Source organism: Colletotrichum acutatum (assembly GCF_030867785.1).
Source record: "Colletotrichum acutatum strain CBS 112980 chromosome Unknown BDZ83scaffold_30, whole genome shotgun sequence".
In the NCBI taxonomy this organism is placed as follows: domain Eukaryota; kingdom Fungi; phylum Ascomycota; class Sordariomycetes; order Glomerellales; family Glomerellaceae; genus Colletotrichum; species Colletotrichum acutatum.
The window spans coordinates 329,664-355,194 of NW_026849024.1; the positions used below are offsets into that span (position 1 = coordinate 329,664).

Here is a 25,531-nt window from a genome sequence, read left to right on the forward strand (position 1 = left end):
CAGTGACTGGGGCCGTTTCGGTTAGCACGTCCGACTTGGCCGTCTGAAGGTTGCTATCTTCTTGATGTTGTGCGTTCACAAGAATATTTTCAGAGGCGTCGGTATCGGTAACGGTTTTCTCGCTGGACGGGTCTCCAGCGAGTTCATCTGTAGTTGAAACCTTCGAGACGGGCGCTTCTGCCGCCGCTGTCGAAGTCTCAACCTTCGGGGTCTCAACAACCGGAGTCTCAGCGACCGGAGTCTCAGCGACCGGAGTCTCAGCGACCGGAGTCTCAGCAGCCGGAGTCTCGATAGGAGTCTCAACGGCAGGAGTCTCGACGGAAGGAGTCTCGACGGAAGGAGTCTTGACGGAAGGAGTCTCCACATAGGGAGCTTCAGTGGCAGGAGCGTTGGCAAAGTACTCAGGAGCAGGGCTCTCGATACCCCAAGCATCGAACGCCGGGGTGTCGATGACGGGACCTTCGCCAATAAGGACATTGGTAGCGGCAGTCTCATTGACGGGAGCCTTGTTGATGGGAGCTTCAGCGGTAGGAGTCTGAATACCTGTGGACTGGAGAGGTGTCGGCTCAGACGACATCACGTCGTCCAGCTGTGATAGCGAAGCACCCTTGCCCTTCTTCTTCTTTTTCTTCTTCTTGCCAGATACCTCAGGTTGAATAGGCTCAGCCGGTGGCGGCTCCATGAGACTAGGCTCAGAATTTGCCATTGCGTTGTCAACAACTGCTGGCACGTTGTCAGGAGTTTCAGGCGCGGTGATGGAGGCTCTTTCGGTAACATCCTCCGCAAGAGGGACCGCAGCTGCATCCTTCTCAGCCGGAGCTGGCTCAGATACCTCGGGCTTTTCGGCAGCGTCTTCCAGAGGAGGCACTCCTGCAGCATCCGCTTCGGCAATGATTTCTCGGTGGGTCTGCTCAACGAAGTCGGCATCATCCTCTGGAAGAGGTATGGTGGTAGCATCTGGTTCAGTATCGGGTAAGACGGACGTCTCCTCCGATACTTTTGCGATGGGCCTTTCGACTGGTGCATTGTCGGCAGCAGGTTCTGCGAGGACAGCTAAAGAAGTGTCGTTATCGGTCGGTACCAAGTCCACTTCCGCAGCAGAAGGTTGTGTGCTTGCAGCCGTTTCGGTGGAAGAAGGCTTTGCTTCAGGTTCGTTCAAAGCTTCAGCAATCTGCTCCTTCTTGGACTTCTTCAGCTTCTTCTTCTGCTTTTTGGACAAGGGAGTAGACTCGGCCTCAACCAGGACCTCTGCCTCTCGCGATTCAATCCGGGTGTCATCGATGATTTGATCGGCGGCCGGCGGCTGCGAAACCTCGTCGCTCTTTGAAGCAGATATGTCTTCTTGACCAGAGACAGGAAGCTGCTGTTGCCATGGGTCCTCGTCTAGCTGCCAGGGGTCGTCTTCAAGCGTGACCTGACTTTCTTCTGGTGCTAGAGGTACAGGCTGAGTCTTGTCAATGGCCGCCACGTCGGTGTCGCCAGGCTTGACGTCTTGGTCAACAGTTGCAATCTGCTGCTCAGCCAAGCTGTCGGATGGGTCGACTGACTTATCGTTAGACTCGGAGAGGTGCGGCAGTGATTCCGATGGTGTGTCGAGCTTTTCATGGGGCCCTCGGATATCGAGTCGCTGGTCAGGGAGGCTTTGCGGGATCTCAGCGCATTTGGTTTCTGGCGCTTCGGAAATGGACTCTTGTTGCACGGATGCAATGTCGTCAGCGGGGCCAAGAGACCTTGCCTCGATGTCCAATGTAGGAGTGCCTTGTTGGGAAGAAAAAGCTGAGGGCTCGGGGGCTGAAGTAGATAGAAGGTGTTCGTTTGTCGCATCCAGAGATTTCTTGCCCTTCTTCTTCTTTTTACCCTTCTTAGTGTCGGTGATTGAAGCCTCAGGAGCTGGAGGGGAGGCAGGCAGTTCAGTCTCGACTCCCTCCTTGGAATTTTTGACCTCGGGCAATGGTTCTTGGGCCGCATCTAGGACGGGGGCGGGAACCGGCTCCTCCGTGACCGGGAGTGCCGGCAGCTTTTCAGCTTCATCCGTGTCTCTGGCCTCCTGAACATCGACAGGGGGTGCCAGAAAAGGCTCAGGAAGGACTTCTGACGGCTCAGGACTCTTGCTGGCTTGAGCAGCGCTAGCTTGAGCGGCAGCCTCTGCGGCAGCGGCCATCTCAGCCAGTTTCTTCTTCCTCTGCTTCTTGCTCAAACCTGCAAGCGGATCTTCCTCTACGTTGGGCTGCTCCGGCTCTGTTTCAGGCTTCTTCTCCTCGATGTCTGGGAGAGAAGTGGTTGCAGGCTGCTCAAGCTCGGTGGGTTCCTTGACTTGAGAGATGCTAGTTTCAGGAGTAGCAGTCGTTTCGGTGGCTGGATTGTTCTCTTCGATGGGTTCAGCGGGTGACGCGGCGGCAGGTTGTTCGATTTCCACCGCTCTGCTGACCTCAGCGGGTTCGGTAGCAGAAGGGTCAGCGATACCAGCGGCCTCAGCAGCTTCGGCGGCCGCCTTCATCTCAGCCTTCTTCTTTTTCTTCTGTTTGTTGCTGAGACTAGCGAAGGGGTCCGCATTAACCGTTGGCTTCTCCTCGACCACTGGTGACTCCTCGACCGCTGGTTTCTCTTCGACCTCGGGCTGCTCTTCGGGCTTGGGTCGTTCAGCCTCCAATTCTAGTGATTCGTTGACATGCTCATCAGGAAGTGGAACGGCGGCGGCGGCAACTTCGGGAGCGGCAGTAGTGCCAGTAGTGGCAGCAGCCTCGGCAGCTTCGGCGGCCGCCTTCATCTCGGCCTTCCTCTTCTTCTTTTGCTTGTTGCTCAAGCCAGCAAAGGGGTCCGCGTCAACCATTGGCGTCTCCTCGACCACTAGCTTCTCCTCGACCGCCGACTTCTCCTCGACCACTGGTTTGTCCTCGATCTCGGGCTGCTCTTCAGGTTTGGCTTGTTCGAATTCGGGTTGTTCGGATTCGGGGTCAAGCAACTCATTGACATGTTCTTCATGTTCTTCAGGCTTGACCTGTTCAACCTCTGGTTCGAGCAGCTCGTCGACTTGCTCAGGTAGTGGGATGGCAGCAGCAAGCTCGGCATCAGAAGACTCCTTCTCCTTGGGGGCATCGACTGGCTCGAGAGAAGCTTCCGGTTTGAGCGACTCCTTAAGATGCTCAGGAGGTGCAACAGCGGCGGCGGCGACAGCAGGGGCCTCAGCAGCTGCCTTCATCTCAGCCTTCATTTTCTTCTTCTGCTTGTTACTCAGACCAGCAAAAGGGTCCACTTCAACCACAGCTTGCTGTTCGGGTTGAGCCTGTTCAATCTCCGGTTCGAGCGACCCATTATTATGCCCAGGCAGTGGAACAGCAGTAGCAAGCTCGACAACAGAAAACTCCTTCTGCTTGGGAGCACTGACTGGTTCGAGGGCTTCTCTAGTCTCGTGAGAGGTCTCCGGGACAGGTTCCGAGATCCCAGGGAGAGGAACATTTGCAGCTGTTTCGGCTTCCGTGATGGTCTCCAATGCCTTCTCAGCATCAATTGGCGGTTCCGAGACGGCTTCGGGAAGGAGGCTTGAGGAGATGGGGGGTTCCTTGGCTTCAGAAGAGTCAGCCTCGTTGGTGACAATTGCAGCGGCGCTAGCGGCAGCCGCGGCAGTAGCAGCTGCCATTGCTGCCATCTTCTTTTTCTTCTGCTTCTTGCTCAAGCCAGCAAAGGGATCCTCTTCACTTTTGGGCACCTCCTCAGTCTTGACTTGCTCCTCAACCTTGACCGGCGCTTCAGGCACCTCCTTGATATTTGACTGAGACATGTCTTCAACTCTTTCAGGGAGTGGTTCAGCTAAAGCTTGCTCGATCTCGCAGGTTTCCGCGGCATGTTCAAGGATTGGCAAGGAACTCGGCAGTTCCTTTGCATCGGGAGCGGTGTCGGGCTTGTGCTCGATAGAGGGCAAGGAGTCAAGCGGAGCATCAAATGCTTCGTCTGAGGCATCAGGTAGAGGGATAGCCGCCGCTTGTTCAACAGTGGGTAGGAAAGCGGACGGTGCCTTTGTTTCGATAGCAATCTCGGGCTTGGGCGTGGGCTGAACGTCAGCTAGTGACTCCAGGGGAGCTTCGAACACCTCATCCGAGACCTCAGGTAGCGGGAAACCCGCGGCTCGCTCGGCTTCAGTCGTCTCCGCAGTCTGTTCAAACACAGGCGCGAGGGCGGGCAGCGGTGTTGTGTCTGCTGAGGCAGCCTTGCTGTTCTGCTCAGTCGACTCGGCGGATCGTTCGAGCTCCTGCATCTCGGCCTGAGCCTGCTCCCAAGCCTTCTTGATCTTGAATTGCTTTTTTCTCTCCTTCTTGGATAGCTTCTTCTCAGGTGTGTCATCCTGGAGCAAAAGCTCGGGTGTGATGGTTTCGGGAGCAATGTCTTCGGCCAGAGCACTACGATTCACAGGCACGTCCTCCTCCGCGACAGATTTTCCGGTGTGATCACTTCCATCAAGCACAGCTGGAAGTTCCTCGACTGCGTGGGGTGCCTGAACAGTGGGCTCTATGGACCGAGTATCTTGAGTTGAAAGCAGTGGGTCATCGGCGCGATGAATTGAAGAACCAAAATCGGTTGAGAGAAGCGCATGCTCATCGGTTGACGCATCGGGAAGCGGTGGTAAGACATCCAAAGTAGTCTGATCGTTCGAGGAGACAGCGGCTGAAGGAATCGCGGCCGAGGGCTCCACAGATCTGTTGACGGGCGCAACGTCAACAGTGTTGTTATTTGAGGCGTGAACTGGCTCCTCGATTGGCACGGTGCGAGCCTGGTCTATTGATGGCAAGAAGCCCTTGTCGATGGAGTCAATTGCAAGGGGCTCCGCTGACACCAACACCTCGTCGGCATCTGGCGTAAGAGCAGGAGAAGTAGGCTCATCTGAGGGAAGGGTAAAGCCATCGACTGACGCATCCTTGCCCTTCTTCTTCTTTTTCTTGTCTTTCTTGGACTTTTTGCCTTCAACCATGGATAGTTCCACTGGCTCGGGAGCATCCAAGGTCTTTGCGTCTCGGCCAATCTCTGCCGACTTGTCGTGAGACTTGAGACGGTCCGCGAGATAGGCAGCCCCCAGACCAGCCGCGGCACCTCCCAGTAAAGCGCCAATAGCATCATCGCGGGAGTGGCCATCGTGGTCAATCTCGGTCAAATTGGCGGCAATGTCGCGCGATCGGTTGAGTGTAGGGCTTGATGGTGTGTCTGGTGTGTCACGATCCATTAGATTTTTGATGATTGATGGGGGCGTCATGTGTAGGAGATACGAACTTCTTTCTTTGGACGTGGTCTCTACTTGTTCCGGTTCGGCCATCTCAGTTGCGTGCGTTACGGGGCTGTCGGGTAGAGCAGGTAGCTGCTCTAGCTTGAACTCCGGGATGTTCGAACGGTGAGTAGGACTGGCAATGGCCGTCGCCGGAGATCTCATAGGGCTAGCAGGAAGTGCGGGCAGCTTCTCTAGCTCATGCTCTGACAAGTCCAACCCCCTGGCGGTATCTGCAGACGCGGAAAGACCAGGCGATGCCGCATCAAACATGGCACCAGTATGCTGGATTGCGTGCTCTGCCTTCGGGGTGGTTTCCTGCGAGCTGAAACGGCGCATTGTATGTTCAGGATAGCGCGACATATCCGTGTCAAGACGAAGGTCAGGCTCAAAGGGCGATGCCTGAAGTTGATGGAAGTAATTCACATCCTCATCACGCAGAGTGAATTCTGGTGCAGGAGACTCCCGCGATGACGGCTCGCTCGGAGGCAGCTCCGGGAAATCAATGGGTGGCTCCATTGACTGGGCTGCTGATTCTTGACGAGCCTGTTCAAGCAGGTATAGGGGCTTGATCTCGCGACTGTTCTCCCATGAGATGGGCCTCGAGGGGCGCCTGGACAGGGAAGCGGGGTGGGGAGGGGTGATGTGTGTGTTCTCGGGGAACGTCGGTACTGCTGGGGAGGTGACTGGCGAGACTCCGAAGGTACCGGGAGACGAAGGTGCCGACCTCTGCCCCAGTCGCAACTTAAAGGGTACAGCTGTCTGGCTTGGGCTTCTGGTCGGTGTTTCCATGTTGCTACGCTTGCGCGCGTGGGTCTTTGGCGTCTTGGTCTCGTGCTGACGCCTCCGCTCCTCTGGTGGCGTCTCCGGCCTGCTGTCGGGCAAGGCGGGAAGTTCATCCAAGTCTGTCTGGGTGGGAGAGCCAGGGGTGCTGGGCGGCATTGGGCTGGGTGGCAGGGGGAGGAAATCTCCGTACTGAGGGTCGATGGCAGGTCTAATAGTCCGCGGCACGATCTCAGGGTCGACGATGTCAAGGTCTCGCGGGGGACTGGCGGATCTCTCGCGATCTCGAAGAACATCTGACGACTCTTCCAACTGCGGTTCAGTGGCGTTGGAGCGGGACATCATGGAGCCCAAAGCTGCCACGGCGCTCGCCAAGCCGGCACCCGCGCCAAGGGTGCCGGCATTATCTAAAAAAGACGACTTCTCGTCCTTGCTGGAAACATCCTTGCTGCTTCTGTTTCCAAACAGGTTGTTGAAGAAGCCGCTACTGCGTTTCTCGTCTTCCCTGGGACTCTTCTTGTCGTCTCGGCTGCGTCTCTTACGTTCGGAGCTTTCCGACACCACCGACTTGGCATCGTCGTCGTAACGAGTTCCATTCGAGGGTCGGTCAGACTTCTCACGACGAGACGAACGGTCAGAGATTACAGAAGCCGCATCTCTATCGTCCTCACGACGACTCTTGGAACGGCGTTCTGACTTTTCGCTCCGTGTGGCGGGGTCGGACACAACTGAACTAGCATCCCTATCATCGAAGCGACTGCTGCGGGACCGGCGATCGGATTTCTCACGCCGGCTTGAGGGGTCAGAGACCACCGAACTGGTGTCTGCGTCCTCGTATCGGCTGCTCCGGGATCGACGATCCGACTTATCGCGCCTACTCGCAGGATCAGAGACAACTGAGCTCACGTCGCGGTCGTCAATCCGGCTACTTTTGGAACGGCGCTCGGACTTGTCTCGTCTGCTCGATGGATCAGATACTACAGAGCTCACATCTCTCTCTTCGAACTTGGAACGATCCCGCTGAGATTTGGCCGGGAGATCGTCCCATTCTTCAAGATCGTCGCGAGTGCTGCTTCGTTCGACGGTTGGGGTCGCGGTGTAATCGCTCTGTTTCTCGACGTCTGTCCATTCATCTGAGCTCTGCTTGGATTTCTTGGACTTCTTCTTCTTCGCAGACTCATCCCATGCATCGTCGCCGGCCTCTTGGGGATCTGTAGACCGGTAAGAATCCCTCTCAGGCAGTTTCTCGCGGGAAGTGCTCGGATCAGTGTAAGAAGATGGCTCTTGGGTTTCTGGCTCATCGTCGTCATATGTGACGATGATGTCAGATCTCGAGCCACGACTCTTCTTCCTCTTGTCCTTCTTGCTTGTTTTCGTCGATGTGGAGGCTTCAGGGTCTGTTGGAGCAGCTTCGGATTCCACCGCTCTGGAGACGGGAGTCTCGTCATGAGGGTGTGTTGTCGCAGAAGAGGTGGGCAAATCCCAGGTGGGTGCGTCTTGGAATCCACGAGTCTTCGGGCCAAGCGCCACAACGGTTTCCGGGCTTTGAGGGGTGTCGTAATAGCTGTGTGGCCTCTCATAAGAAGGGCCCGTCTCTGCGTAGGGAGCAGGATGGTCTCGGTAAGCCGTTGTAGGCTCGCCATAGTAGCTGTGAGGTCTATCGTAGGTAGGCATTGCTTGCGAGTACGGATCTGGCGCAGGTTGCGGTGCGGCTTCGGCGACATCATGGTAGCTGTGAGGTCTAGCGTATGCATGATCCATCGGTGCAAATGGATTGGGCTCAGGTCGTGATGTGGCTTCGGGAACGTCATAATAGCCGTGTGGTCTTTCGTAGACGGGAGCCGGTGCAGACGAAGGAGCAGGTTCAGGCTGTGATCTTGACTCGGGGGCATCATACGTCTCTTCAGGTAACGCGTTGTCGAGGCTTTGCCTTTTTGATGCCTTTTGCTTGCGCTTCTCCTTCTTGCTCAGCTTCCTCGACGGTTCAGCCTCTTCGACTAGCGGCTCCTGCTCGATGTATGGCACCTCTTTAGCCTTGCCCTTGTCACGACGCTCTTTTTCACGAGGGGAGTCGGTCGCGGGGCCGTTGTGCATTTCCTTCTCTGCTACTGGCGTTTCTGGCACCTTGCCAATGACAAAGCCGCGGTCGCCTGCAGTAGGCCCATCATGGGTATGATCGGGGCCATAGATGCCCAGGTCGGTGACAGTCTCTGCAAACGGCTGCTGGTAGACGGCCGGCTCACTCTGTCCTGGTGGGCTGTCGCGACGCATGTAGGTAGGGTTGTCGATGACAATATTGGGGTCAAACCCAGTGTCTTGAAGACCAGCCGCCAGAACAGAGGCGAATTCTAGATCATCCGCAAAGGCGCCAGGCATTCTAGATGTCTGAGGGCTGGACGGCTTGGGACCGGGAGCGGGAGGCAAGTCTGCGTCATCTTCGAACGACGTGGTGAGCTTAGACGGGGCAGCTTCGATGATCGGTGATATGGGCTCGACGCTGCGAGACTTTGGTGACTCTGGGGGGCTGTGTCTCTCTCTGTCCTCTTCAGGCTTGCTCTCGAAAGGATCGCGCATCTTGGGGGCTTCCGAGGCTTCAGAGACTGCAGCCGCTGCAGCTCCACCGGCAACGCCCGCCGCGATGATGCCCCACGGTGAACTCTTGCCCAATTTCTTCTTCTTTTTCTTCGACTTACTAGAGGTGCTGGACGGCTCCTTGATAGGAGGTTCTGGACTCTCGATCTGGAAGCTCTTGGTCTCATTCTCGCCCCAAGTGACTGACTTGGCTGTGGGCGTTGTCGGCCTTTCCACAACCTCGCCTTTGGGTCCAAAAACGATTTCTGTGGCAGGCGCGGTCGCAGAAGAAGGTGGCTCAGCTGAAGTAACCGACCGTGGTTGAACAGGCTCTTGACCTCTACTAGAGGATTGTTCTTCCGCTTGTTTCTCAGGAGCGGGCGTGTGGCGTGGGGTGACAACGGGTGTGGGTAAGACGAGGTTCAGCAGAGGTCGTTCACGCTCAGCAGAAGGATCGCGTGACTGAAAGATTGGCTGTGCGCCAGGATCGAGTTGACGGTGAGGCAGACGGAAGCGAGCAAGCTCGTCGGGGATAATAACATGATCAATGCGAACATCGGCGTTGGGTGCGTCGTACGGGCTCTTGTCATGAGGATGATCCATCTCGGGCGGCGTGACGATGGTGACGATATCAGGGCCCTCATCGTGGTCCTGCCACTTGCCGACGACAGACTCATCATGAGGAGACGCACTACGCGAGCGGATCTCATCCTTGGCGATCTTGCGGGCGATGACAGTCTCACGGTAATACCGATCGGCCTCTTCTTGAACGGCATCCTTGGTAGCTCGGGATCTGTCGCGGGAGCCATCCTCAGTCACTTGATCGTTGCGGTGCTTGCGCGATCTCTCCTCTTCGACGGCAATGGCAGAAGCAATGGCGGCCGCGGCTATAGGCACGGTGGCATGCTTGGCCTCATCGTAGATAGACTTTGCAGCATGCTGTTCCTCCTGAAGGGAATCCCTCCGGCGGCGCGGCTCAGGGGTCCGGGAACGGTCTCGTGCTCCTTGCTGATACTGCTCCAGACGCTTCTCGAGTTCAAAGGAGTCTTTGCGGCTCATTCGGGATTCGGAATAGTCGGGCTTCCTCGGCGGGGAATCGTCAAAGTTGGGTTCGCGGTCGACGGTCACGACCTGGGGAGTCAGCGGCCTCCTCGGGGTGGCGTACTTTGGTGTTTGGAAGGCATCATCAGCGACCTGGAACTGGAAAGGGTCAATAGGGGCTTGTGTACTGGGGGCCTCGGGATGCTCCACCCCATGTTTCTCTCCGGGCGCCTCAATCGGCTTCTCTACCCGCTTCGCATCCCGGCGTTCATCCACGACCACCACCGGCTTACGGTCATCCCTACGAGGTTCCTTTGGTTCCTCATGTGGCCGGCGGTCATCTTTTGGGTCGTATTCAACTCGGATCTCGTCACCTTGGGGCAGCTTGTACACCTCAGGGCGAGGGTCAGTCTCGACGTCGGGCTTCTTCAAGGCCTCATAGACGGGATCGGAACGGCCAGAGCGACGCTTGTCCCGATCGTCGACAATCTCAACGTTGTTGCGTCGATGGTTCCGGCGCGGGTCGTTCTCATCACGAGGGTCGCGGTCTTCCAGCTTGATTTTTACTGGGCGTTCGGGCTCTTCCTCTATACGGCGGCTTTGCCAGGAATCGCGGAAGTCATTCCGATGATGGTCCCGCACCTCACTTCGACGGTCATCTCGACGTTCGATGTACTCGCCCGAGTCCCTGCGTTTAGCAGCCATGGTCACACCCATAGCCGCAGCGGCAATGCTTACGCCAGCGATGGCATTCTCGGCAGCGCTTCTTCCCTTGGGCGGCTGGCGGGGTTGCTTGGAGTTCCGGCGCTCCTCCTCCTCCTCGAATCTCTCTGCATCGTATACCTTGGACGGGAGAGGGACAATGGGAATAGGCTGCTGGATAGGGACTGGGTCGGGCCGGGCACGCTGAGGGACATCCTGGCGGGATGAGGTTACAGAGCTACGGTCGTAATCGAACTTGTCCGGATCTGAGGTCGGCACGGGATATATACGCTGCATCGGCTGTTTTCCAGTTTTTGGCGATTCGACTTGCGCTACCGTCTCTTCGTGGTGGCGGCGGGAAGAGCCAGCAGACCGAGGGTCTTCCTCACCGAAGCCGCATGGGCTTTTGACGGCGCCACGAAGAGAGTTTACGGGTCCGAAGAGGCGTGGGTCCACAATGGTACTCCTCCGCGAGGGTGGCTTAATCTGCTCCGGAGGCTCGTTTGAGATTCTTGCCGACTTGGACGGCTTGATGGAGGAGCCATACGCTAGGCCGTTGTCGGAATCATCCGTAGTAGTAGACTCATCTTCAGACGCCGATTCCCAGTCATCGTCCGAGGAGGAAGCGTTTTCATTAGGTTTGGAAGTGCCAGATCCTCTGGTCTTGGTGTCGCTCTTACTCTTGCTACGAAAATGGCTGAAGGCGGCGGCTGTGGCTGCAGCACCAGCCGCGGTACCGGCCAGCTGGGACGCCCGTGACTTGGAAGCAGACTTGAGATCATGCTCATTCTGCCTGCGCGCAATGTCTTGCAGCTGGCGTCCAATCTCGAGAATTTCTTCGTCGGTCTTATCACGAGGCATAGGGGGTCGCGGTTGTTGTTGGTGGCCGTCAGTCGGTTCAGCGCGGTACAACGAGGGGCTCGCGTATCCCTGTGGCCTGGGGCTCGTAAGCTGACTCTTGTCGCGGTCAATGTAGCCGCGACCGTAAGCCATGTCAGAATTGACGGACGAGGAGGAGGAATTGCCAAAAGAGAGAATGCGGGCTTTCTGCTTCTTCCTCCTGCGACGTTTGCGCTGCTCAGAGGGGGCTCTAAAGAAAGTATTAAAGATGCCGCCAAACTTGGGGCTCTTTGCTGAAATGTTGAGCATAGAGGAGGAGGTGGAGGAGGACGAGGAAGAACTTGAGCCGCCTCGCGGGCGCATCCTCTCGGACTGGTGATTTCCTTGGTATGGCTGGGGTCGGGCATGTCGTTCGGGTTCGCCATAGCCTAGAGGCTGGACGAAGGCCTCGGAAGGGGGATACTGGTGTTGCGGCTGGTGGTATTGGTGATGTTGGTACTGGTCGGGTTGGGGGTATCGTTGGGGCTCGCCATATCTCTGAGGATCGGGGTTTCTCTCAGAAGGGGCGGCATATCTCTCGGTTTCGGGGTATCTCTGAGATTCGGTATAGGATTGGGGGTATTGCGATTGCGACGGCGAATACACAGACGGCAGGGGCTGCTGTTGTGTTGGGGCCCGAGATGATGGACCAGGAATGCTCGATACGACGCTCTCGTCGGCAGCGCTGGCGAGTTGCTCGCGAGAATCACGGCGGTCTCTTCTTCGCCGCCGAGAGCTCTCTGGGCTCCGGCGACGCGGATCTCGCATCATGGTCGCGAAGGCGTATGGAAGGCTGCCGTGCGCATCTGTCGCTCTTTCGTGGTTCGGGCGCGATTGGATAACGGAATTTTCGACGGCGTGGGGTGTCGAATTGTGTGGTGGTGGTGAACTAAAAATGAGACTCTGTGCTTTGGAGTGCGCAGACAATAATCTGGCGATGTTATTGTTTTGTTTTTTGGAGGAATAAGCGACTGGACGAAGCGGGACAGGCCGTGAAGCTATATCCCGGGGGTGTTCCCCCAAAAAACTGACTGAGCGGGGGGTGGTGGGAAGCCTTCAAAGTGTGGAAGGGGGGGAGAGACTTCCTTCCATGGGAGGCAAGGAGGGAATGGGTGGCTGGGGAACACTCACACTCACGCACAATCTGGGACGATGGGCGCTGGGAAAGGGGACAGGGAGCTAGGCCCTTCCTGGTTCAGAGAGGCAGCTGGCAGCGCAGCACACCTTACGGATACTGCGTAGGGAGGGAGGAGCGAATAGGTACATGGGGGAAGCTGGGCTCACCTCAGATGGCGGCGGGGTCGTCCAGCGGTTGCGGTCCACTAAGACGAGGTGAACAGGGTGAGGCGAGCTGCCTGTGAAATTGGCAATTGCTGCAATTGGGACGAAAAGGAACTCGACGGGCAGCAGCTACGGCTATCCCTGTAGCTTCCCTGGTCCGTTGTTTCCACCTCAGCTCCCATGGTCCAAGTGTCCGACCGGCCACCGCGGCACCCTGTCGAAATTGCCCGCGCTTACCTACCTACTTACTTACTAGGTGCACAGTAAGCTAAGGTACGTAGTACCTATGTATGGATGCCTCATTATATGCTTACCTAATAATTCATACTCACTTTGCACACTGCACTTTCTTCCCATCCATCATCCACTCTTACCTTACATAGTAGGTATCCATACTACGGATACCTATGCCATGCATTTTCTCGTCTATGCTCCAGCTCTTTTCTCGCTTCTGCAAGTCACTTTTGAATCTGGAGCCTTGAGTCTTGAGGTCAGTGAGCGCGCCCAATGCCACCATCCGCAACGTCCCATGTGGAGATCAGCCTGGCTGGCCTCCCCGCTCCAGCGCTCCCTCGCCAACACATCCTTACCGCCTCTTTCATGAGCCTTTCTTTTTCTTACCGACGAGACGTGTCGAAGCCGTCGCACAAAGATGCGATACGCTTCATCTCTTGATTCATCATTGACTCACCAATGGCTCCTCTGACTCTCGTGGTCTGAACCACCCAGCTTGGGTTCCTCTACCTTTCCCCAATACCTCAAGACAGAGTAAACCACGGCGGCGAACAGGGATCTGCATCGTCTTCCTGCAGCCTACTGCAGCCTGTCTAACCAGGTCACCTGTGGCAACACGTGTAACCACTCTCACTGTCACCCTCTGCTGTACTGGGAGATTACCCATTGGTGACTTCTCCAAAGCACCGCAGAGCGCCACAAAGTCACAGACTGAGAGAGAGATTCCCAACCCAGTTATGATTGGGCCGCTGACCGTAGGCCACCGCGTGAGCCACAGTCGCAGACATCGGCAGATCGGGTATCGTGATGGCGCCAGAAAATCTTTGATCCTGAAGAGGGGCGAACTTCCCGTCTACGCCTGCATGGCGGCCTGAAGCAGGGCGTTGGCTGTAATTACTCGTAATCGACTGGGTGCAACAACTTTTCCAAGTTTTCACAACCTCTCGCGGACGCAAGTCGTTTTTAAAGCTCCCAGCCCAAGGTAGCTTCTTTCGGCCGGAGATCCATATTTACCGTGCTGTCCGCCGGCCCCACTCTCGCCGACTCCCCGAGCCCGCCGGCCCGGAGGAGTGATTCTACGGCCTCTCGGCAACCACGGCGGCGACCATGGAATTCGTGTAGGCCGCTCCTCAAAAGTACTATGGAAGAAATACAATTGCATCATCTGTTCTAGCCGACTCCGAAACTGTTCTAGGCCTGTCGGGGAATCAAAATCCTGGGAACGGCTTGGTTCCGAAATCATGGGTTTATGGTCTGGCCAAACCAAAGGGGGTCGGAACGATCCCGAACATGGGCTCTATCCAGATCCCTATGGCCATCAGCTCAACCTTCATCGCCATGATAAAAGCGTTTGATCTTTTTCGGAAACTGCAGTCATGCTGTCATTACTCGCCTTTGCATCAATACCTCATATTCACATTATTCAGATAATTCTCTATATCTAAGATGGTCGTAACGCAAATCCACAGTGTTCTTCAACGCCTACGACAAGAACATTTCGTCGCCTCCATACTCTTCGCCGCCGCAGCCACCACCATACTTCTAATTACGATACTACTCCAGTACTTCAAACCAGTCGGAAAACGCAGAGGGAAAGATGGAAGACGTCCCGTTCTGCCACCAGGCCCCGAAGGCGTTCCCCTATTCGGGAACCTGCTTCAAGTCAATGCCAGCAAAGGAGACCCCTACAACAGAGGCGTACGTATCCATCTCTCCATGTGTGAAGATGTGCGTAAACATGAATCTAACGTCTGATCCAAAATACCAGCTCCTCTCCATGGCAAAATACGGAGAAATGACTACCCTCCACCTAGGCTCAAAGACTCTAGTCCTCCTAAACAGCAGCCGCGTCGTCAGCGAGATCATTGCCAAGCGAAGCAGCCAGACGAGCACCCGAACTCCCATGCCCATCTCCAACGACATCGTCGGCCGCAACCGCAAGTCCCTCATCATGTCCCAAAAGGACTGGGCCGAGCCCCGGCGCGTCATGCACTCCCTCCTCAGCGGCACCGCCCTCCGCCAGTACGGCGAGTTCCAGGAGCTCGAGAGCACTCAGATGATGGCCGAGTACGTCTTCAAGCCGGGCATGTGGTACCGCCACCACTACCGCTACGCCAATTCGGTCATCCACCGCATCGCCCTCGGCGAGCGCCTGGTCAAGAGCGAGGAGGAGCTCGTCGACATGCAGAATGCAGTCACCTTCTTCGTCGGCTCCATCGGCTCCAGCATCATCGACTGGTTCCCCGACCTCGCAAAACTCCCGCGCTTCCTCCAGCTCTGGCGCCCGCACTGGGAGGCTCTCGGCCAGTGGAACTACGACCTCTACGACCGCTGGTACAGCCCCATCGCCGCAAAGGTCGAAAACGGCACCGCGCCCCCGTCCTTTGTCCGCGACACGCTGCTCCACCCAGACACGAAGTACAAGGGCGACCACGTCGACGGCATGTACGTCGCCATGCAGCTCATCGAGGCCGGCAGCGACACTACCCGCGAGGCCCTCAACATCATGACCATGGCGGCGCTCGAGTACCCGGCCGTCTTCCGCGCCGCGCGCGCCGAGGTCGACGCCCTCTGCGGCGTCGACGAGCAGGCCCGCCTGCCCACCCTCGCCGACATGGACGACCTAAAGTACATTTGCGCCATGGCCAAGGAGATTTTGCGCTGGCACGTCATCTTCCCGCTCACGCCGGACCACACGACGTCCGCAGACATGGAGTTTGAGGGTTACTACTTCCCTGCGGGCACCGGGTTCGCCATCAACGGCCCCGCCGTCGCCAACGAGTGCGAGGACCCGGACGAGTTCAAGCCCGAGAGGTGGTTAGACGGCCACGAGGCGGATATCGCGCACGGGTTATGGGCTTTTGGCGGCGGGCGGAGGATATGTGTGGGATACCGCCTGGCTCAGCGCAGCATGTTTTTGAATATTGCTAGGCTGGTTCAGTGTGTCGACTACAAGCCTGTGAGTGGTTTTTCCTCTTTCTCCCGCGATTTTGGGATTTTGTAACAACACTAACTTGAAACCTACTTCTAGAACGGACCATACAACAGAAACATTCTGAATCTGGAGGCCACGGGTGAGCCCTTCCCCGTCAAGGTCGATATGAGGAATAAGCATTACGAGTCTCTCATCCTGCGAGAGGCTCAGGTTGCTGGTGTTTTGGAGGACGCCAAGCTGATGCGAGACTAAATTACATGACTCCTGCCCCCTTTTCTATTGAAGACTTTTGATTTTGGCATATGAATTTATGCCTACTTGTATTCTACATTAGTACATCCAAAAAAATAGTACTCGGCCTCTTTTGCTTCCGGGTTGACATTCTAAACCTCTCTCTCTCCGAATGAACGCTCTGCTTCCTATCAAGAGCTCAAACCCTCGTAACCCATCACCTCCCACCCGCGAAAGAAAGACATGGGATCAGGCTCAAGTAGCAGCGAGACATCGATATCCGCCGGAAGCGACCAGCTCTCCGCCAACCCCGCGCAATTCATCTCGGGGTCAACATGCTGTCCCAATGGCTCCCTCGCTGTAGTAGACAAACGACCGTGTCAGCTTTGTCATAATGACGGCATACCCATTTGAGCGAGAAAAAGAAAAGTGCTCACCTGCTTGTAACTGCGTTACGGCCTCGTCAATCTTGCGCAGCAGATCCAGCGACTTGCGGGCCGAGATGCTGAACGCCGCGATGCCCTGCAGAATGCTCTGGCACTGCTCCCACGATGCGGACGTTGCCGCGTGGTCCAGCCCCGTCCAGAGGCGCGGACAGAGGCGGCAGACGATCAGGACTAATCCGGCGGCACAGGCATCTGTGGTAGTTATGTGACTTCGCGGTTAGCCATCTTTTTTGCTACTCTACCAAAACGAGGACGAATTGTACTTTGGAGGGATGAAAGAGAAGAAAGGAATAGGGGCAAGCTCTCACATAAGCTATTCCACCACCACGCCCCTGTCGTGTCCGTTTGATACGAGCCCTGCACTAGATCAATGAGCTGCATGGCCGCGTCTACACACACTCTAGCACACTCTGTCAGAAACGGTGCCCTAAGGCCCTTGTTCTGCGACCTGGGCAGTGCTTCCGATGACAGGCGGCCACCGGCGGTGTCTCGATGAGGCCGGGCGTACCCAGCCGAGAGATCTGTGAGGATCGGTCTGTGAAGCATGAGGCGGAGATACAAGAACCTACATGGAAAAAACATTCACATTTAGTCCCGGTGCCGTCTGATATCGAGTACATGTAAGGGGGCGTCGTACCTTGCGTGTAGAACGTGCTTCTGCGTCGCGAGGATACGGAGGTCGTCTAGAGACAAGACCCCGTCCAGCATGGAAGCTTCAGACTCGCCTCCCCACGACAGGAGCGGCGGCACCGAGTCCTCAAATTCAGTTAATTTGGAGTCCAGCTCGACAATGGCGTCAAAGCTTAGTCCTCTAATGTCTCCTCCGCCTCCTCCTCCTCTTCCTCCTCCCCGCGTGCTGCAACTTGCTCTCTGAGCGGGATGACGGTTCCGCCACGGCTGGTAGACTTGTGAGAGGATGTTTTCGAGTATCAGGCTCAGTTTGAAGCTTTGGGTGATGAACTCCAGCTTGGGCTGTTCAAGATTATGGTCCGCGCCGGTGTGGGGCCTGGGGAGTAGTTCGTTTGCTGATAGATTGGACGTGACGGTGGGTCGACCGAACGTCATGCTCACGAGGCTGACAACATATTAGCCATTACTACCTTTTTCCTCATGGTTCCAAATGACCCTGGCAACATAGATAAACTATGATAGGGGGGCAACTCACGTATCGAGAATAACACAACCCTGCCACGTCCGCTGCCTAACGTCCATCTCCAAAGTGAACCCTCCCTCCTCCTCCGCCCCTAGGCCGGTCCCCATGTCCCGCGCCGCCACAACATCCATATGAAGTCCAAGCCCCTGCGCAATCCGACACGCGATCCCAACGGCATTCCAGCACCGATCGGGAAACGGCGTCCCCTGAAAAACCAACCCGCACAGCAACAGCGTCTGCACGACGCCGAGGTTGTTCTTCTCGAGCAGGTCGACGCCGAGGCACTTGCGGCTCCGCAGCAGAAACACCTCGATGCTCTTTGTCTTTTCCGCGCAGGTGAGGTCCGCAAAGTTACAGGCGAGCGCAAAGATGGAGTTGAGGGCGCTGTGGAAGACGATGGTGGTGGCGTCCGCGCCCGGGGAACAGCCCAGGCCTACGCCGCAGAATTCCGGTTCTCCTGCTTCAGAGGCGGCTGCGGCTGCTGCTGTTGCGGTGGTAGTTGAGGTCGTCGGTTGCCAGAGGGATTCATAGGCTCTTTCAAAGGCCGGTCTGTGGAATACGGGATAGAGGTAGTGTACTCTCTGAAAGTACAGCTGAAGAAGGTGGTCGGCGAACGGGCGAGGGGGTAAGAGGAACTTGTCGAAGTCGGCGTACAGAGAAGATGATGTCGCGAGGGATGGCGGTGCCTGCTGGCTCCGAAATGGCGTGGGCGGCTGGACTCGTGCAGGAACCGAGTTCATCGCGCTGTAGGCCTCCTTGAGGAACGCAACGGCCGAGGAGCTGCCGTAGAAGTCGGGCTCCGCCGAATTGTTGGGCGAGTCCTCCAGGTCGTCTTCGGCGAGGATGGTGCCCATGGCCGTCACCCGCCTCGCCTCGCTGGAGCTGTCGACGCCAACAGACGAGTACGGCGATGGCAGCTGGGCTGCCGCTGCCGCCGCTTGGTCGTCGGATGTTTCCATAGTGGAGGCGGCGTCTAGTGCGGTAAAGTCCCGGCCTTCCACAGCGGCGGATGAGACATTGTCCGCGGCGTTCCCATGAGTGTCTTGCGCAGTGGGTTCAAGAGTGTTGATGTCGATGCCGCGCGATGTGCAAGCCTGCTCTAGCTTGCGGATGCGCTCATGAAGCGTCTTTGTGTAGCTTTTTCGTAGGTGAGCGGAATGTAGGAAGAAAACATCAAGGACGTCACATGGTAAGAAACTCACTCATCGCTACATGCCGTTCTTGCATTGTTTACCGTGTAGACGCAATGTTCGAGGGCCAGGGATCGTCGTTGACACGTCGAGCATATGGGCTTGCCGCCATCGCAGCGCGCCTTACGCTCTCGGCATGGCTCACATGCCAGTGTGATTTTGCGACGACGCTGCCGTTCCTGTCGCCCAGGAGGCATCGCGAGGTACCGCGTCCTGCCGTGACCGTCGAGTGTGCTAACGTTGAAGAGATTGACCCTTTGGTGAGAAGCATGGGCTCCTACGTTGCCAAGTTGTTAATACCGAAATAGTCTCATAGCGAGGTGAATTAACGTTGTCGAGAACTTTAGGACAGGTCAACAGAAGTACCGGCAAAGTACCAACACCAAGAATTCCAACAAGGCCACGGAGATGTCGGATGAAGGTATTCGTCATGAGGTACTATGGTGTGTACAAGGCTCCAGTGAGTTTTGCGGGGTTGAACGGCTATTCCCTTGACGTGCAGATCGGACCGTGAAGTTCCCCGGCGGAAGCGGGCCACCGGGACGAGTTGAAAGCCCACCGGGGACTTAGCAGTTAAGCTATGACTATCACCGCCGCAATGATTGGTGCGTGTTTTCGCCGTTTGCCTCGACAAGGGTGCAGCTGCCGGACCCATCAACTACTTGTATTGACGAAATACCTGGTATGCCCCAGATTTGGAACTCAGATCTTAGTGAGCTTATGTCAGTGTTTATTTCGATGCAAGTAAGGTGAGGTACCTTATCGAAGGATATGGGTACAAATGGATAGACTATTCTATGTGCAACTCTCAGATGCATTATCAAAGAAACACTGAAGACCCTGGAAAAGATTTGGCTGACAATTTGAGGAAATACATGATGATGGCAATGATAATTCACTTGGGAATAGAGGAAACAAGCGCATCAAAAGAAAGGCGAGCCTGGGCCGCAGCCGCAATGAATCCTGTCTTGTCAAATGTCCCCCAAGCCGCGAGACCAAGCAATGTAGTCAGGACGAAAAGCAATGCGCGCGGCTGCCTCTTCTTGATCGACGAGACCGAAGTCGTTTGTCCCTGCAACGCAAAGAGTCAAGTTAGCTTCACCATTCACCCAAGAAAGTTCGCCGTCTCTACTCACGCTATACTCCCAATCGGACCACACCGGAAACAGACAGCGATACCAAAAATAGCCCTGGGTATAGGGGTAACTCATGGCGTTCCACGTCTTGGTGCCGTCCGCCGACTTTTGAAAGTACCAGCTGCTGCACCCCGAGTTCCATACCCTGTGCTGCAGGGCGTCTTGGATGGTGTCGGTGTACGCCTCCTCGGCCTCGCGCTTGATCACCGCGGTGCTCGCTCTGCCCTCCAGCGCAGGCTTGAAGACGCGCAGAGCGTAGTTGATGGAGTTTTCTAGGGCCATGATGGACGACGTGTGTCCTGTCGCAGCGTTGGGGCCTTTTTGTTTTTTCTTTCGTGTCAGCAACCAGGGGAAATTTCCTCCAGGGACATGAGAACGTACCCATAATCATGACAAAGTTGGGAAAGTTGTTCATCATCGAGCAGTTATATCCCTCCGGCCCTCCAAAGGACTTCCAATGGCTCGGTATCGTCTCGCCATCTCGCCCGATGACATTGACCCCGGCAACGAACTCGTTGGTGTGGTATCCGTTGGCCAGGATTATCACGTCGGCCTCAATCAGCCCCTTTGCCGTCCTGACACCCTCCGGCACAATCTCCAGCGCCTTCTCGTTCGTCAACGTCAGATTCTCGGCGTGCAGGCTCTTCAGGTATCCGGAATCGAAGATGCGCCGCTTACACCCAATCTCAAATTCCGGGATCAGTAGGTCGTGGTACTTGGCCGGCGCCGTAGACCGCATATACTCCTCAGCAACCTTCTTCTGTCCAGCCCTGTACCTGCTCGCCGCCTCCGTCAGTGGGAACCCCTGCAACGAGCTCTCCGCCGCGGCGAAAACGATGAAGCGCAGCAGGCGCGCTAGGCCCGGCACGGTCTTGAGCCCGGACCGGATTACGTCGGGCACCTTTCTATCAATGGGCGGGAAGATCCAGTGCTTCGACCGCACAATCTGTGTCAGCGACTTTGTCTTGTGGACGATGCTCGGGACGACCTGCGCGGCCGTACACCCGTTGCCAAAGAGCACGACCCTCTTCCCCTCGAGCTCGATGTCCGGACGCCACCGGCCCGTGTGCTCAATCACGCCCCTGAATGTGTCCGCGCCGGGAACGTCAATGTCGTTGGGCGTGACGAGGGCGCCCGTGCCGGCGAAGAGGAACTGGCACTCGTGGAAGAAGATGGCGCCCGACTTGAGGTGGCGGATCGAGAGGCGCCAGCGGGCGCGTTCCTCGATCCACTCGCAGCGCTCGACGAGCACGTCGAACGACATGTTGCGGACTAGGTTGTACTTATGAGCCACGTTGTCGAGGTACTCCCAGATCTCAGAGTACGTCGGCAGGACTCGTGTCCAGTGGGGGTTGGGCTCGAAGGAGAAGCTGTACAGGGCGCTGGGGACATCGCAGGCGCATCCTACCGAGACATCAGAAGTTGTCCGTCCGTTTTCAGGAATACTCTTTTGGGGTGCCTAAATAAGAATGGGATGCCCAGACTTACCCGGGTATCGATTGATGAACCAAGTGCCACCGAGCTGGCTATGCCGTTCAAAGAACTTTACGTCTTCGATTCCGTACCATCGCTTCAGCGTTGCGCCTAGGCCAATAGCTGCAAAGCCGGAGCCGATGCAGGCAAATTGGCTATATGAGACATTCTCAGTATCGCTGACGCCAATAGTCTTCGCCATGTTGAGGATCGTCAAGGTTGAAAGAATGAAGTTGGTACTAGACGCTGGTAAGAAGCAAGAATTCAGTTACAAGTAGGATTGTCGAGAGGACATGTGAACCAGCTGTGAAGGCGTGTCCATCCCAATTGTTTTATTTCTGGACATACATAACTCTTCATCCGCCTTAGGACCAGCCGTCGACCATCATTTCTGTTGATGGATGTGATGTGATCGGTCTCCGGATGGTTTCCGTAAATGGACATATGGGGGACGGCGGGCGCGTTCCTATTGGTCGGGACGATTCCGACTAAAGACAAAGTCGGGACCCAAGGAGATGGGAACCCGTCGTCGTCGTCGTCGTCGTCTTCCTTCGCACTTCCGAAACCTATGATTCCGTCTTGGCAGAAAAGCATGGGAGCTTATGAATATGACGACTTCGTTATGTGCGTCCCTCGGCTTAAACGCAGTTTTTTTTTACAATAACGGCTTGGAATGGGTGCCAACCGCCAAGGGCGCGACGTACACAGAGTTTTTCAAGTCAGGAGGGTGAATATCAGCTGGTCGACTTGAACTAATCAGCAAGGTCTTCCAACTTGAAAAGTTTTCCTTCTGAGAATGACACGGGGATGAACGGTTTCTTGGTTCTGTTCGACACGAAAGTCTGTTGGTGCAGCAACTACCAAGCCGATTCCTTGCGATATATGAATATTGGACTATATTCTATATCAGAAAGATGGACTAATAAATCTGATACTATCTACATATTCTAAAGACTCTTGCGTGTGTGGGAGAGCAAAGATCAGGAACAGCACCACATCTTCCCGAGCAGGTATGCATATTCCTCCTTTCTTTGAGGACCAATTCCGTCATCGCGCCGACTTCACATCTGCTTTTTCCCACCCGAAACCTCCAACTTGCCGGTCTTTCCATTAATCTTTTGATATCCCTTGAAATTCACCTTGAGACCCGCAGTACTCTCCCTCGCAACCCTCCAAAACCACTCGGGAGAACTCCTCTATTTCAACATCAGCAAACTGAAAATTCTTTTTGGAGAAAAAACTAGAAAAAGAGAAAGGAGAAAAAAGACTTACCAACATGGCAATGTACCGCATGATACCCGGCAGGTAAATAACCCGCCCATACCCGCTATATAACGCCTCCGTAAACGCCCCCGCAACGGCATCCGGCTCAAGCAACGGGAAAACGAAAGCGGACTGTCCCGTCTCGCCGCTGAACATGGCCGTCTTGATGAAGCTCAGGATACCCAGCGTCAGCCGCACTTTGGGCGCGTTGTGGATGTATTTCAGTTCCAGCTGAAGACTCTGTTGTTTTCCCCGACGTCAGTCAGATGATTCTTCTTGAGCAACTCAAGACCCGTCCAATATATACGGACTTTATGACAGAGAAAAATACCTCATGAAGAGCCGCCAACCCGGCCTTTGTCGCCGCATAATCCGCAATCTGCGCAGGCGGCATGACGGAACTCATCGAGCTCACATTCACAATGTGCCCGTGATTCTCCCTCACCATGTGCGGAAGAAACTCCTTGATCAGCAAAAACGGCGCCAGCAGATTCGTGTTAATCGTCAGCTCCACGTCGGCATACGTCCCCTCCATGATGGTGGCACCGCGTCCCAGCCCGGCATTATTCACCAGCACTGTCGGGTCCCCAACCTCGGCGCGGATGCGCTGGCAAAGCGAGCGGATCTTGTCTTTATCACTCAAGTCGCACTGGTAGTAGTGCAGATTCGTCCCCGTCCCGGGTGCGGGCTGCCACGCCATGGGAACGTAGTCCACCACCACGATCGTCGTCTGTGGGTTCCTGGTGAGGAGGTTCCGCACCACGCCCGCGCCGATGCCGATGGCGCCGCTGGCGCCCGTGACGACGACGATCTCTTTGGACCAGTCCCACGTCGAGTCCGTCGTCCAGTTGTTGGCGGTCCCGCGGGTGAGGTACTCGTGGAGCCGGAGGCCAACGCCGGCGGCCGCGAGCACGCAGGAGGCGAGTTGGAGTTGGGCGAGGGTGAAGGGGATCTTGTACGCGGCGAGGGCGACTTGGCCTAGGGATAGCGTTGCGGCTCCTGCTACCGCGGCGACGAGGGCCGGGTTGAGGATGGTCCCGCGCAGGAAGACGGCGACGGTGTCGATTGTAAGAGGCATAATCTCTGGTGGTGGGTGAGTGGGGCTTAGGGGAATGTGGATAAGACAAATGATACACTTTGCAATAATTCTAGTCATAAATTTTGAGCGATCTGAGCCCCCATATAGAGTGGGATGAAGACGAACATCTAAACAAAGACCATCTCTACTTCGTCCCGCCTCCGTGATCCCATCCTCTTCCCCAGACCCGTTCGCCGATGGGTCCATCCCGGGCCCCACATCGGGATGGTTCCGAACGCAACCCCCGGTTCAGCTTTCTGGAGCGGTTCCGTATGACTCCAACGTCCGTCCTCCACAAAAGCCTGCCAAGAGAGAATAGCCGGAGGCGGGGAAAATAAATCTTGACTTCCCCATATTTTGGGACGGCTTTTATGTTCTCCATGTCGGCCCGCCGCGGAGTCCGTCAGTGCAGCAACTCCCCGCTTTATACCTTGGCTCAGTAAACTTGACTACCTCGGCACGCACTTGCACCACGTTTTGAAGCTACAAACTGCCCTATTTCAGCTGCTCCCCAGAATACCTAAACTCTTTAGAAAGACTTAGCTATTAACTCCTCTTTTCACGTCAGCAAGAAACTCGGCTCCGGCCTTTCGGATCAGATCAGCAGCCATGGCCCAAGCACAACCTGGTCTCCGACCTCTCGAGAAGATCGGCCTCGTCTTTCATGTACTATTGGGTAACTACCACAATCGACAAGCTACATGACGTAGAACTCACCGAAGAAAAACAGCTTTTCCTACCCTCTTTTCAATCGTAGCTCTCGGGCTACCACGCGCCATCCGCCGCGGCATCCCGCTGAGATTCTGGCTCTTGGCCGCAACCTACCGCATCGTCCTGGGCGTCTTCCAGCCACGTGAGATCCAATTCCTCGCCACTCCGACCCTGCAAGTCTACTCGGCCTGGCTCGCAAAGCAAAAAGCCAAAGAATCCAAGAACGCCAACACCGCCGCCCTCGACCGACTGCACCAGGACGTCGAGCCCCTCGGCACCGAGGCCGATATCAACCATGTCGCAGCCGCCGGCGGTAGCGGAAGCATCATGTGGCTCGGCAACCGCAAGAAAGCCTCCAAATTCGTACTCTTCTTCCACGGCGGGGGGTACGTCGCCCCGTTGGCCCCGGGCCACCTCACCTGGTGCTGGGAATGCTACGTCAACGGCAAGCGCGGCGATATCAACAGAGATGAGGTCGCCGTCGCGGTCCTGCAATATACCCTCTGCCCGGGTGCTACGTACCCGACGCAGCTGCAGCAGGCCGTGGCGGCCCTCAATCACCTCCTTCGATCCGGCGTCACGCCAGAGAGTCTCATCATCGGCGGCGACTCGGCTGGCGGGAACCTCGCAGCCCAGGTGCTCTGCCATCTCCTCCGTCCCCACCCCGACGTCGAGCCTGTTCGGCTAAGTGGCCCCCTTGCCGGCACGTTCTTGGTCTCCCCTTTCCTCACGCTTCGCACCGATGCCCTCTCTTTTCGAACAAATCATCGTGTCGATATGCTCTCAGCTGCTATCGTCGCCAAGGCTGACGACTACCTCTTTGCCGTCGACCACGCGGCGAAGCAGGCCACGAACCCGCACAAACCGCTGGCACTAGATGGCGACATGGAGTGGTTCGGGGATATTCACACCATCACCAAGTCAGTATACGTGACGGCTGGCGCGCAGGAGGTGTTCTGCGACGATTCGCGGGCCTTTGCCGAGGCAGTTAGGAGACGGAATCCCGGGTTGGACGTCCAGCTGGAAGTAGCGGCAACTGAGGTCCATGATGGAATTTTGATCGAATCCGAGTGCGAAATGATCGGTGACGCGTCTCGGAGGATGAGGGGTTGGGCGTCAAAGTGTCTAATATGATTTTCTGTCGATAATCGAATGCACATGATACCACCGCGT

The 25,531-nt window shown here is 56.2% G+C and overlaps 6 protein-coding genes across 6 annotated transcripts; 2 read left to right on the top strand and 4 right to left on the bottom strand.

Moving 5' to 3' along the window:
* Positions 1 to 193: 193 nt before the first annotated feature.
* BDZ83DRAFT_574033 (uncharacterized protein) lies at positions 194 to 9,664 on the bottom strand (the record flags this gene model as incomplete). The annotated part of the gene is made up of 4 exons (XM_060504676.1): positions 194 to 400; positions 500 to 2,173; positions 3,989 to 6,908; positions 6,984 to 9,664. Coding segments are annotated over 4 exons (7,482 nt in total), but the record flags the coding sequence as incomplete, so codon positions are not given.
* A 4,524-nt stretch (positions 9,665 to 14,188) lies between these two features.
* BDZ83DRAFT_574014 (cytochrome P450) lies at positions 14,189 to 15,929 on the top strand (the record flags this gene model as incomplete). Its single annotated transcript, XM_060504673.1, has 3 exons — positions 14,189 to 14,440; positions 14,511 to 15,701; positions 15,774 to 15,929. 3 exons carry the CDS (start codon positions 14,189 to 14,191, stop codon positions 15,927 to 15,929), a joined length of 1,599 nt encoding a protein of 532 aa, XP_060366806.1.
* Positions 15,930 to 16,099: 170 nt separating this feature from the next.
* On the bottom strand, positions 16,100 to 18,894 carry BDZ83DRAFT_718317 (fungal-specific transcription factor domain-containing protein; the record flags this gene model as incomplete). Its single annotated transcript, XM_060512054.1, has 6 exons — positions 16,100 to 16,266; positions 16,346 to 16,546; positions 16,663 to 16,919; positions 16,992 to 17,429; positions 17,520 to 18,644; positions 18,710 to 18,894. 6 exons carry the CDS (start codon positions 18,892 to 18,894, stop codon positions 16,100 to 16,102), a joined length of 2,373 nt encoding a protein of 790 aa, XP_060366807.1.
* A 698-nt stretch (positions 18,895 to 19,592) lies between these two features.
* On the bottom strand, positions 19,593 to 21,508 carry BDZ83DRAFT_696147 (monooxygenase; the record flags this gene model as incomplete). Its single annotated transcript, XM_060511365.1, has 4 exons — positions 19,593 to 19,769; positions 19,834 to 20,150; positions 20,215 to 21,237; positions 21,322 to 21,508. 4 exons carry the CDS (start codon positions 21,506 to 21,508, stop codon positions 19,593 to 19,595), a joined length of 1,704 nt encoding a protein of 567 aa, XP_060366808.1.
* An 859-nt stretch (positions 21,509 to 22,367) lies between these two features.
* Positions 22,368 to 23,647, bottom strand: BDZ83DRAFT_573950 (short-chain dehydrogenase; the record flags this gene model as incomplete). The annotated part of the gene is made up of 3 exons (XM_060504664.1): positions 22,368 to 22,502; positions 22,579 to 22,809; positions 22,901 to 23,647. 3 exons carry the CDS (start codon positions 23,645 to 23,647, stop codon positions 22,368 to 22,370), a joined length of 1,113 nt encoding a protein of 370 aa, XP_060366809.1.
* Positions 23,648 to 24,256: 609 nt separating this feature from the next.
* Positions 24,257 to 25,492, top strand: BDZ83DRAFT_718320 (alpha/beta hydrolase; the record flags this gene model as incomplete). Its single annotated transcript, XM_060512055.1, has 2 exons — positions 24,257 to 24,323; positions 24,378 to 25,492. 2 exons carry the CDS (start codon positions 24,257 to 24,259, stop codon positions 25,490 to 25,492), a joined length of 1,182 nt encoding a protein of 393 aa, XP_060366810.1.
* Between the last annotated feature and the right edge of the window lie 39 nt (positions 25,493 to 25,531).